We start from the raw sequence: 12952 nt of genomic DNA, 5'->3' as shown, positions 1-12952 counted from the left end.
AGGTTCCTGTGGAAACTGGAATAGGACAACAGTTCATTGGAAGTTAGAATCCACCAATGGGGCTGCTCGTTGGTTGCTCAGGAAAAAGTATACTTGAAAACCCTATGAAATCAAGACTGGATCTCAGTGACCCATGAACCACTGTCTATATGGTTTTATAATGTAGACATTCTTAATTCTTAATGATGTTTTTAAGTATTGTTTGTTTGTGTGTGTGTGTGTGTGTATACACACATACATATACAGGTGCATCTAAAAAAATTGGAATATCGTGAAAAAGTTCTTTTTTTGTAACTTTTCAAAAAGTGAAACTTTCATATATTCTAGATTCATTACATGTAAAGTAAAACATTCCAAAAGCTTTTTTGTTTCAATTTAGATTATTAGATTTTACAGCTCATGAAAGTCAAAAATCCAGTATCTCAAAATATTAGAATATTTACATTTGAGTTTCATTAAATGACCATTCCTACAGTATAAATCCCAGGCATCTGTTGTTCTTTGAAACCACAATAATGGGGTAGACTGCTGACTTGGCAATAGTCCAGAAGACAATCATTGATACCCTCCACAAAAAAGGGTAAGTCCCAGAAGGTCATTACTGAAAGGGGTGGCTGTCCACAGAGTGCTGTATCAAAGCATATTAAACGCAAATTAACTGGAAGGAAGAAATTGGGTAGGAAAAGGTGCACAAGAACTTGACTTTCATGAGCTGTAAGCTCTAATCATCAAAATTAAAACAAACAAACAAAAAAAACTTTTTAAATGTTTTACTTGTAATGAATCTAGAATATATGAAAGATTCACTTTTTGAAATAAGTTACAAAAAAAAAAAACAATTTTGAGATGCACCTGTATATTGAAGAAATTGAGAACCTCTATATAAAAGAGTCATAGTTAATTGTCTCTTATTGGCCTGATTAGCCAAACCCACAAAACTAGCCCTACAAATTAATAAAAGAAAACATATACAGACAATTCATATTTGATGGCGTTAGAATGATTATTAATAGAATACATTTTCAAGAAAAAACATTTGAATTACATTTACAGCATTTTGACAATCCGGTGTATCGCCTGCGTGTGCGTTTGGAGTGTTTTAAAATAGTGAGCAATTGGTTCAACTGATTTGGAGTTTTGAAAAGCTCAGTTTCTACCATAGCTGTCACATAACTATAACCTATTGCCACTTAAAAAAAAAAAGAAAAGAAAAAAAGTGACAAACTGTCCAGCCCAAACTTCCTGTTTCAATTGATAATACATCAACACAGGACAGCAAACTTAGTGGGGTCTACAAGTCCAGAGAGTCCATTGGGATAGCTTTAGTTTTGGAGGGGTGGGGGTTGGGGAAGAGAGAACATGCTGAAGGATCTTTGTTGCCCCTGAAATCCGAGAGGCAAACTTGGACTCGCAATGCATTTATCTCCTCTCTGTCTGCTGATTCTGTTCTGCTGAGGTTGCCAAAACATTACAATCCTATAAATAGTTACATCAGATGTTATGGTTTCAAAATGTATATTAAAAGTCTAATACAAAAAAAGTGAATACAATATCACAAATAAGACAATGAAGAACTATAAAAATAGCATCACAAAATTAAACAAATATCCAAAAACAGAATAAAGACCCAAACAAAATCAGAGAACATTGTTACAGAATGCAATTACAGTACATCTTATGAAAAATATCTTGCTATTTTTAAAATGTAAACAATCATTTCAGCATTCCAGTTCCATATTTGATTGCAAAAAGCATTTATTTATATTTGTTTTTATTTGTTCGGTTTGTCAAATAAGTTACTGTAGATATTAAAACATCCCTATTGAACATTAGGCTAATTTAGTGTACTGTAACGTGTGTCAAGATATGTGCCAAGACTGCATAATCAATAAATGTGAATTGTTCATAGGTTTTGTTCCTACAGCTGCTTTTAAAGGGATAGTTCACCCCAAAATCATAATTTACTCACCCTCAAGGTGTTCCAAACAAACAGTTGCTGGTCCCCATGGACTTCCATAGCATTTTGTTCCATACTATGGAAGTCAATGTGGACCAGCAACTGTTTGGTTACCAACATTCTTTAAAATATCCTATGTTCAGCAGAAGAAAGAAATTCATACAGGTTTGGAACAACTTGAGCGTGAGTAAATTATGACAGAATTTTCATTTTTTCGTCAACTATCCTTTTAAGCCGCAATTTAAAAACATTTCTTTATTTTCTAAATGTTATAGCTCTATAAAATCAGATTATATGAAGACAGTTTTCCTGACCTTATAATAAAACGTAACAATAAAAGTAATCTATGAATGTAACATGACATAATTGACCTTTCAGTGTACAGCAAGTTCAAGGAAATTATGTGCCGTGTTCCCTTCCCACAATCACATGCAAAATGAGGGCAGGTCATTTGGGAGCGCTAAACTTGTAAGAGCAGGATGAACCGTGAAAAGGCCAGGATGACCAGTTTAAAAATGGAAAACAGAACAATATGGGGAGTTTTTCTGACAAGTCATTGCCCCTCCTTTCACTGATTCTGTGCAGCTTCTTGCTTCATGTGTCCGTGAGCGTGAGAGACATCAGACGATTACAGGAAATACAGGCTCTTTTTCATTTCTCAATGGAAGCTGAAATGCCTGAGGCTGATGGAAAAAAAAGAAACCATGAATCAGTTTAGGCTGGAAATGAAAATATCGGTAACGCTTTAGATTACAACCCGCAACGTACTGTGTGAGTAAACATAATTTACAGTGTAACTCTTGTGTAATTATAGTGTACCTATTCAGTACCTCTGTGTAGGAATAGGAATAAAGGGGTAATATAACCTGTAAAATTACAAATTATTTCTACTGCAAGTATTTTGAAACTAAGGAGTACCTATTCTAGTATTACGTGGTGTGAGAGGCTATGACCTAACAACAATATTATATTTGCAAGCGATTTGGCAAAAACATACACTGTGTATGCCTACTTTTTAAACACGATGAGTTATTGTTTCAATCCAACGTTTCCCCCCTCAAAACGCCATTAGGCTAGTTTTGAGTAGCAATTGGGCGGGTTTTGTTGTGAAAACCTGGCAACCCTGGTTAGGAATGTGGAGGTTCAAATGCAAACGGTTCTGTGTGAGACAAAATCCGTGTCTGCGGTGAAACGTGTGGAAAATAGGGGGAAAAAATAATAAATCGAAGTGCAGGGACAGCTTTGAAACTGTCTGGAGTATGTTCGTTTAAAACTGGACCAGTGAATGTGGTGATCGGGAACTGGAAAAAAGGAGGAACAATTTGGGCTTAAACACGGAACAAGTGTATATTTGCACAGTAATTACAGAGAAAAATATTGCACTAGTTTTAATTTAATTGTTTGATGGCCAAATTAAACCCTCTTTTTTTCTTCTTTTTTTTGCTATAAAAACAGTATATATCCACTGAAATACAAATGTTGTATCATGTATTTTTTTCTGTGAACAGCTGGAAAGAGGTAAGTTTTTTTTAAGCTGCACTGAACCTTGATGGTCTATCATGCAAAGTTATTTGGTGATAGTGGTGTTGGGAAGTTGCTGGTGTGAAGTTGCTGAGATCGACGAATAAGCTTTCATAAATAAGGTAAGCTGACTTGTGAATTATAAATCGTAGCTGAAACTCGTTAACTCATTTCACTAGCTGTCCAGTTTTGTTGTTCAGTAATCTCCATGTTTCCTTTGAATGGATAAAAATACCTAGGCCTATAATAAAATACCAGTATAAAATTATAAAAAGTTTCTAAATCACTCACAAACAAAAGATTATTGTTTAGGCCATACCATGTAATATTAGAATATGTACCCCTTAGTTTCAAAATACTTACAGTATTATTTTATAGGTTGTTACCCCTTTATTCCCCAAACGTCGCATATTCCCCTATACCTGCACGGAGGTACTGAATAGGTACACAATTACAAAAAAAAACAAAAAAAAGGTATGTTGTAACTTCAGTTTACTTGCAGTTCTTTGCAGGTTACACATTGTTCCCTTATACCTACATGTACGTTCTTTATAGGTACACTATAATTACAGAAACGTACACTGTAAATTTAGTATACTTGCGTAGTACTTCGCGGGTTGTAATCTAAAGCGTTACCAAAATATCTTCTAATTGTCAGGCAATGGCAAATACATCCACTAAAGCTGTGGTCCTCAACTGGTTTGATTGGACACACAAAAAAAATAAAAAAAATAACCATTTTAAAAGTTGGTATTTTTATATAATTTTCTATCCTAACTATGCATAATTATACAGTCAGTATATTACACACTGCACAATTTCAAGATAGAAGTTTACAGCATTTCACAAGTATTCTGGCAAAATAAAAGCTTAGTTTTTTTTTAAGTTTAAGGTTTTGAACATTTGAAAATGAAGAATTTAAGACTGCAGTCCTTAAGTTTTGCCTCTTTGTCACCATCTCTGTTTGAAAACCTGCAATTGCAGTTATTTGCAGAATTACCTTCCTTGCGTGGGTTGTGCACCGGCACGGCTCCAGCATGGATAAATCTAATGCACTGGTGTAGATACTACACAGATTCTAGCTTACGTCTTGGAATATATGACCCAAATAAGAATTTTCACCTGATCTTGTCATCTGAACAAGCAAGTAACACGTCTGCCATGTTTGTTCTGACCAACTGAGGAAAAAAGCATTACAATAAAATCGCACTACCAATGGTGATTAAATCTATCGATCGGTTAGCTCATATCACATCAAACCGTGCAAATTACTATTATTGTTATACTTTGTTCTCAAATTGTTAAATGTTAACAACATCAGCATTGCGTGACTGTGTATATAGTGTGTAGATTTCAATTTCTGTACAGTCTAATTGTTATTCCATTTGAATTTCATATGAAAAAAATTCTAAAGCACATTATTCTTCCTTTGAACTGGTTCTCTTTAAAATAACTGAGGACTGCAGCTTTAAGTTTGTTTAAACTAAAATATTATAATATTTATTAAATTATCACATATCTTTTTTACAATACAATTGTAATTTACAACAGTAGTATATTTCTGTCATTCTTTTTTTTTCCCCCAATTAGAGTTGAAACTAATTATAACCCTTTAAGACTTGCACTCTATTTGCTTTCTAACTGCTTGTTTTCTTAAAAAAGGCCTTTAACACTACCTTTCTCTATTTTCTTTCTATTCTATCTACTGGTTTTCTTTTTCTTTTTTATATAATTAACAAAAAAAAAAAGTGTCTGCTAAATAACTAAAATGTAAATATAAATAATAAACAACATTTCAAATTGTTATATATGAAAAAAGGCATGGACAGTTCTTTTTGTGCCTGACCTTATTAAATATGCATTTGTAGGAGTTTCCCTTTTAGACGCAAAATTACTGGGAGGACAGTATTAAAATGAATCATGCAATGTGATTTACTAACTTTTGTGCTCATCAAATTACTGGTATTTGTGCCATTACTTAAAAACGTCTTAAACTATTTTGCGCTTGAAATGGAGCTGCATACACTAGGAGGAGTCACTGCAGAGAACAGAGCACATGGTAGAAGGGAGAGGATATTTTCCTCACGTATTAATTTATTTGGAATGCCAGAAAAACACATTATCCAAACATTTGCCAAGCCATGTTATTTTTTATTTGCTTCAGGAAATAAAATATGACTTGGAACCCTCAACTAGGAGGAGTCCCGCAATACCAGATCTATCAAAACTTGCAAACCTTAATTTTTTGGCCATTTTTACATTCATTCTTGGTCATTATTATGTGTAACACGCCTGTGTCGTAAATAGATCACCCACACCTGATGAGCATCAGCTCTGCTTTTATGTGCTCTCACACTAATTTGCCCTGTTTAGTAAATCTGTCCCTACAATTTTTATCTGTTTACTTGCATATCATGTGACTGTCAATTACCATCAGAGAACCATGGCCTTGCGACCTTGAGAGCCATGTGTTCTGTAATTATAGAAATATTAACTTAAATGTCAGAGGAATTTTTTAAGTAAATATTTAAACTTACATTTTATTTCTTTATTTTTAAGTTTGGTAACCCCTGTTTTTAATTACTCATTATTCTTTCTTGTTATTTTTACATGCTTTCCTTCACTCTTTTTTTGTCACCCAGCAGTTGAAAAATCTCTGTGTTAAAATATATTGAAGTATTGTGACAAAAGCAGGTGTACCTTTGCGAGTCGGGTGTGCTTTAGTGACCTTCACTGTACTGCTTTGAGACAGAGCTTCCATAATCCACTGAAGAGATGATGTACAGTACTCCATCTGCATACATATGAGCACTCATCAATGAACAACATCTTAATATAGTCTAATATAGTGTAATGCAGATATCACATAATGTGCCCTTACATCTGATTCTAGTGCTCGCAGTCTACGGTCAACATCTCTGATCTCACCAACCTGTTTGATGACACCATCCACTCTGAAACATACATCACATCAACATTCTGCTTTAATCTAAGGAACAAGAAGGTTTATCACATTTTGATTTGACTCTGGTAATCAACTGCGATTGATACGTTTTTAGCTAGTAAAAAGTATTTTATTATAATTGTAAAAACGTCAAACTTCAGGTCTTCTTTTTTACTTTGAAATCTTTATTGATTTTTAGAAAGTAAACCATGCCATTTATATTGTTATGAGCAAACTTTATTCTCCATACCTTTTTGTTTTTAAGAAAAATCCAGTTAAAATTGATAAAATATGACACATCAGGTTCATCTCTTGATTATCATTGTATTATACTGCATTATATGTTTTGAAACTACAGAGTTTTGACATAAAACATAAAACTAAGCATTTAAATATCATCTTACTGGGAGATGTTGATATTAATATCATTTTATGTTAGTCTGCTGTACTCATAAAGAGCTCAATGATTACATTTCACGCTATCAGAATTTCATCTTATTTTTGGCCATATAAATATTAGCATCTACATAAAATAGATTTTTTTTTTTTTATTTAATAAAATTGTGGTGTATTTTCTCCTCAACTATGAGCATCATACTCTATATTATACTATGAGGCATAAAAGCCTAATAATTTATCAAATATGATATATACAGTGGTGCTTGAAAGTTTAGAATTTTCTACATTTCTCAAAAATATAACCCAAAACATCGTCAGATTTTCATGGAAGTCCCGAAAGTTGACAAACATAATCCAGTCAAACAAATGAGACAAAATATGTACTGTGTCATTTATTTGTTTTTTTATTTATTTAGAAAAATCCAGTGTTGCGAGTGGCAAAAGTGTGTGAATCTTTGCTTTCAATATCTGGTCTGACCCCGTTTTTGCAGCAATAACTGCAGGTAAAGTTTCTTGTAACTACTGATCAGTCCTGCATAACCGCTTGTAGGAGTTTTAGCCCATTGCTCAGTACAAAACTCTGTGATGTTGGTTTCCTCTTATGAACTGCTTGCTTCAGGTCCTTCCACAACATTTTAATTTGATTAACATCCAGACTTTGACTCGGCCATTCATAAAACATGAACGTTTCTTCTTTAATCATTCTTTGGTAAAACAAATTGGGTGCTTGGGGTCTTTGTCTTGCTGCATGGCCCGCTTTCTCTTGAGATCCAGTTCTTGGGCAGATATCCAGACATTTTCCTTTAGAATTTGCTGGTATCATTCAGAATTCATTGTTCCATCAATGATGGCAAGTCAGACCAGGCCCTGGCCCAGATGCAGCAAAACAGGCCCAAACCATGATACTACTGCAAAACATTTCTCCAGTAGCCCTCTGGCTTGTCCACCTGATCTTTAGCAAACTACAGTTGGACAGCGATGTTCTTTTTGGAGAGCAGCGGCTTTCTTCTTGCAAATCTGCCATGCACACCATGGTTGTTCAGTGTTCTCCTGATGGTGGACTCGTGAACATTAACATTAGCCAATGTGAGAAAGCCCTTTAGTTATTTAGAAGTTACCCTGGGGTCTTTTGCAACCTCAAGGACTATTACGCGTCTTGCTTTTGGAGTGATCTTTGTTGGTCGACCACTTCTGGGGAGGGTAACAGGGGTCTGTACACAAACTCTTTAGAGATGGTTTTGTAACCTTCCCTTCTGAGGTCCTCAGAGATCTCCTTTTTTCATGCCATGATTCACTTCCACAAACATGATCAGACTTTGATAGATCCCTGTTCTTTAAATATAACAGGCACACACTGACACCTGGTAGTCATCCCACTGATTAAAAACACCTCTGCACAGATGGACTCTAATTTTACCTTGAAATTAACTGCTGATTCTAGAGATTCATATACTTTTGCCACTCACAGATATGTAATATTGGATAATTTTCCAGAAGAAATAAGTGATGAAGAACATATTTTTATCTCATTTGTTTGAATGTATTGTCCGTGTCAACTTTCAGGACTTGTGTGAAAATCTGATGATCTTTTGGGTCATATTTATGCAGAATTTCTATATTTCATCATTTTAAAAGGTTCACAAACTTTCAAGAACCACCGTATGGGGTGCACATAAGTGGTGCGCAGGTGCGCATGTGGGACCAAAATAAATAATGCGCTGTTCAGACCACTCATTCGCATACCAACATGCATGACAGCTGTTAATGCACAATCACCATTTTAGATTGACAAACTGTAATACTGTATAAGATTTCCATTCGAAATGAAAGCATAAATCTAGGCTACACGCTGCAAGTTTCATTCACAAAATTTCATTCACTGATGCGCTTCACGCATAGACTTACTTGTTGGCAACCTTCCAAATTTTTAGGTTTGAAAATGTTAAAAATTCATATTAAATAATTAAAAAAAAAAAAAAAAAAAAAGTTTCTTTTGAAAAAAAGTTGTTTACGCTTTATTCATTATTTTGTTTATTTTATACAGTCAACCCAAAATTTATTCTGACACCAACATTTCTCACATTATCACAGTTTATACGCTATAGTTTAGAAAATGGTAATAAAATATAACAAGAACTCAGAGTTAAACTGTGTCAGAACAAATTCATCTTGATAATATCAGATAACTTTGATAGAAAGGTATGTATTGAATTCGGTTAAATAGCTGTCAGCTGTTTAAGCACAATTTAAGCACACAATTAGATAATTTAGGTCAACCAATTACCAAGTAATGCTTCATTTCGTTCAGTCTGTGGTGTAAAAAGTTAGAAAAACACTTAAGCAAAACATGGTCAGGTCAAAGTGTCTGAATAATTTTTGGTCCAAATTAACATCAATTTTACTGGTAGTCCACTGAATGAAGTATTTGTGTGTATATCACAGTTTACTTTATTTTACTATCCTCACTTACAGTATTTAAATGAAATATAGTGTTCCTGCACCCACTAGTAAAAGATATCAAAAATTATATCTGGTGTCTGAATAATTTTGGTTTGACTGTATAATGTATAATATATATATATATATATATATATATATATATATACATACATAGGTCACACTATGTGCAGTGTAAGCACAAAACCAAATCTCCAGGTGCTCTCATGAGAACCTACTGAGCCCCTAAAGGGACATTGGCAAAAAAAAAAAAAAACCACACTGTATTTCACGCGTGCACACTGTATTTAATGAAAATAAAGGCATTTATCTATCAAGAAAGAAAGATAAATGTCAAAGAAATGTCAAAGAAATAAAAAAACGAAAACGAAACTAACAGCAGTTATTGAAAACCAAACTGAAGTAATAATTATCAAAAATACATAATCGCTTTCGATTATATACATATTTGACTGGCTTTTAAATATACTGTAGCTACCAATTCTTCTAGACCTCAAAATGCGTTTTAAATGTCAGAATCAGAAAGAGCTTTATTGTCAAGTGTGTTTACACACACAAAAACACAAGAAATTCGTCTTGGTGACAGGAGCATCCAGTGGAGAAAGTACAGAGAGAGTGTAGTCATGCATATAATTTAAGTGAAAGTCTTTTTTTTTTTTTTTTTTGCCAATGTCCCTTTTGCGGCTCAGTAAGAACCAGACCAAAAAAAAAAAAAAAAACTTATGTGCACACACACATAGAAAATACTTACTGGAATGTTGTAAGAATATGTCTAAAGACAATAAATTCTTATTTCAGAAGGAAAATTAAATTTTTTATGAAAGTTTGACTCACTTAGCAGTCATGCGTTTTAGCCTCTCAGAGTCTGTCCCTCTCCGTTTTTTGTTCTCGAGAGCCAGAAAATTCTCCTTCTGAAAGGTCTCCCATTTCACCAGCTTGTTAGCATCTCTACCCTTCAACTGCAACGCTATTATAAAAGGGAAATGCACACAATTTTTACTCTTACTTTACACATTTCATCTTCAACAAATCAGCCTGTTGAACTGTAATCGTTTTATAACTTTACCAAATCGGTGGATTTTGGTGGATGCCACTTTGCGTAAGTTTCTTTTGATTAAGAGGTTGATGTGGGATAGGATGATGAAGGGTGGAGCGAGAGTTGGACGTGAATGATACTCCACTATCAGAGTATACCTCTGAAACTTCCAGTATGTGTCGCTGCGCTCCTGAACCTTAGAGAAAGTATAGCTGCAGAAACAGACACAACAAGAAGAGAAACACATAGATGGATGGATAATTTGATGAATATGTACAGCAGATGGATGAATAGACAGACGAATACCTGAATGTGGCGATGAGCAGGTTGACTAGTAGGATGTTGGTGACTAGTAGGAATATGACCAGCAAAATGACCACAAGCCAGTTGTGGCTGGTGTCTCTACATGGCTCTTTCCCTTCGTTAATCAGTGTTAGATTATCTGTGCAGTCTCTATCCCAATACTTCCCAGCTTAACACACACACACAGACACAATGTAGTTAGTGCATGATAACAAAAAGTTGTAAAATATTAATATTATTATTCTCAAAATACACTCACCCTCAGGCCATTCAAAATGTAGAGGAGTTTATTTCATTATCAGAACAGATTTGGAGAAATGTAGCGTTCCATCACTTGCTCACCAGTGGTTCCTCTGCGGTGAATGGGTGCCGTCAAACAGCTGATAAAAACCATCACAATAATTCACTAGTAACCTACTCCAGTTAAATCAATTAACATCTTGTGAAGTGAAAAGCTGTGTGTGTATTATAAATAAATCTATCTTTAAGATGTTTTAACTTCAAACCATTGCTCCTGGTCAAAAAAAAATTATAATGCTTTCTCCGGTGAAAAAGATGTCTCGTCCAAATCAAGAGAGAAATCTGCACAGAAGCATCATTTACAAGTGTAAACAATCTTACAAACAAATATGTCAGTGGATTTTAATGTGAGTGGATGAAAGGAGTGGACTTTGTCACTGGAGGAAGCATTATTATTGACTATGGTTTAAAGGCAGAACACCCTATATTTAGATTTGTTTCATTCAAATATGCAGCTTTTCGCTTCACAAGACGTTAACTGATGGACTAGAGTGGTGTGGATTACTTGTGGATTGTTGTAATGTTTTTATCAGCTGTTTAGACTCTCATTCTGACGGCACCCATTCACTGCAGAGGATACATTGGTGAGCAAGTGATGGAATGCTAAATTTCTCCAAATCTATTCTAATAAAGAAAAAAACTCCTCCATCTTTGATGGCCTGAGGGTGAGAAAATTGTTAGCAAATTTTCATTTTTCTGTTGAACTATTACTTTGAGTGTAAATCAGAAGTGAACATACTGTCTATTTCTTCTACAGGAATCTGTCCAAATATATGCAAATATGGTCTGTACAAGACTCGTCGAAACGCTCGATCAGGGCTTGGGTCATATTGGTACAGTAGAGCTTGATTGGCCACTCCATATGCACTCAGCCACACCGCAAGGAAAAATAAGAAGAAGAATGCATCCTTTATCTGTGGTAAGAATATGAAATAGAAAGAGGAGTGAGATGTCAAATATTTTTGTGAAATATTGATGAAATCCAAAAAAATGCTGTGAATTTCGTATGTCCTCATTTGTAAGTCAGTATGGATAAAAGCATCTGCTAAATGCCTCAATGTAAACGTAAACATACATACATATATATATATATATATATACACATACATACAGGTGCTGGTCATATAATTAGAATATCATCAAAAAGTTGATTTATTTCACTAATTCCATTCAAAAAGTGAAACTTGTATATTACATTCATTCATTACACACAGACTGATATATTTCAAATGTTTATTTCTTTTAATTTTGATGATTAGAGCTTACAGCTCATGAAAGTCAAAAATCAGTATCTCAAAATATTAGAATATTTACATTTGAGTTTGAATAAATGACCATCCCTACAGTAAAAATTCTGGGTATCTCTTGTTCTTTGAAACCACAATAATGGGGAAGACTGCTGACTTGGCAATGATCCAGAAGACAAACACTGACACCCTCCACAAAGAGGGTAAGTCACAGAAGGTCATTACTGAAAGGTGTGGCTGTTTACAGAGTGCTGTATCAAAGCATATTAAATGCAAAGTTGACTGGAAGGAAGAATTTGGGTAGGAAAAGGTGCACAAGCAACAGGGATGACCGCAAGCTTGAGAATACAGTCAAGCAAAGCCGATTCAAACACTTGGGAGAGCTTCACAAGGAGAGAACTGAAGCTGGAGTCAGTGCATCAAGAGTCACCACGCTCAGACGTCTTCAGGAAAAGGGCTACCAAGCCACTTCTGAACCAGAGACAATGTCAGAAGCATCTTAACTGGGCTGTGAAGAAAAAGAACTGGACTGTCGCTCAGTGGTCCAAAGTCCTCTTTTCAGATGAAAGTAAATTTTACATTTCATTTGGAAATCAAGGTCCCAGAGTCTGAAGGAAGAGTGGAGAGGCACATAATCCATGTTGCTTGAAGTCCAGTGTGAAGTTTCCACAGTCAGTGATGATTTGGGCTGCCATGTCATCTGCTGGTGTTGGTCCACTGTGTTTTCTGATGTCCACAGTCAACGCAGCCATCTACCAGGAAATTTTAGAGCACTTCATGCTTCCTTC

General features: G+C 34.8%; 1 protein-coding gene across 4 annotated transcripts in view; it reads right to left on the bottom strand.

Annotated features, from left to right (window-relative positions):
- Positions 1–842: 842 nt before the first annotated feature.
- The window catches only part of LOC131551458 (transient receptor potential cation channel subfamily M member 4-like), a 53082-nt gene continuing 40972 nt past the window's right edge, over positions 843–12952 (bottom strand). For 3 of the 4 annotated variants that reach the window (XM_058794431.1, XM_058794427.1, XM_058794428.1), the window contains exons 22-28: positions 11657–11831; positions 10621–10786; positions 10345–10526; positions 10113–10245; positions 6360–6432; positions 6179–6272; positions 844–2640 (exon numbers count right to left, since the gene is read on the bottom strand). In XM_058794431.1, coding sequence (XP_058650414.1) covers positions 2609–2640; positions 6179–6272; positions 6360–6432; positions 10113–10245; positions 10345–10526; positions 10621–10786; positions 11657–11831 — 855 coding nt within the window. In that variant the 3' untranslated portion in view covers positions 844–2608. Of the gene's footprint in view, positions 2641–6178; positions 6273–6359; positions 6433–10112; positions 10246–10344; positions 10527–10620; positions 10787–11656; positions 11832–12952 lie in introns of all 4 variants that reach the window. The other variant, XM_058794429.1, reaches the window with a different exon arrangement.

This window comes from Onychostoma macrolepis, chromosome 12, assembly GCF_012432095.1.
Source record: "Onychostoma macrolepis isolate SWU-2019 chromosome 12, ASM1243209v1, whole genome shotgun sequence".
Lineage (NCBI taxonomy): Eukaryota > Metazoa > Chordata > Actinopteri > Cypriniformes > Cyprinidae > Onychostoma > Onychostoma macrolepis.
The sequence above is the reverse complement of the archived record's forward strand: the minus strand, read 5'-3'. Positions and strand labels throughout refer to the sequence as shown.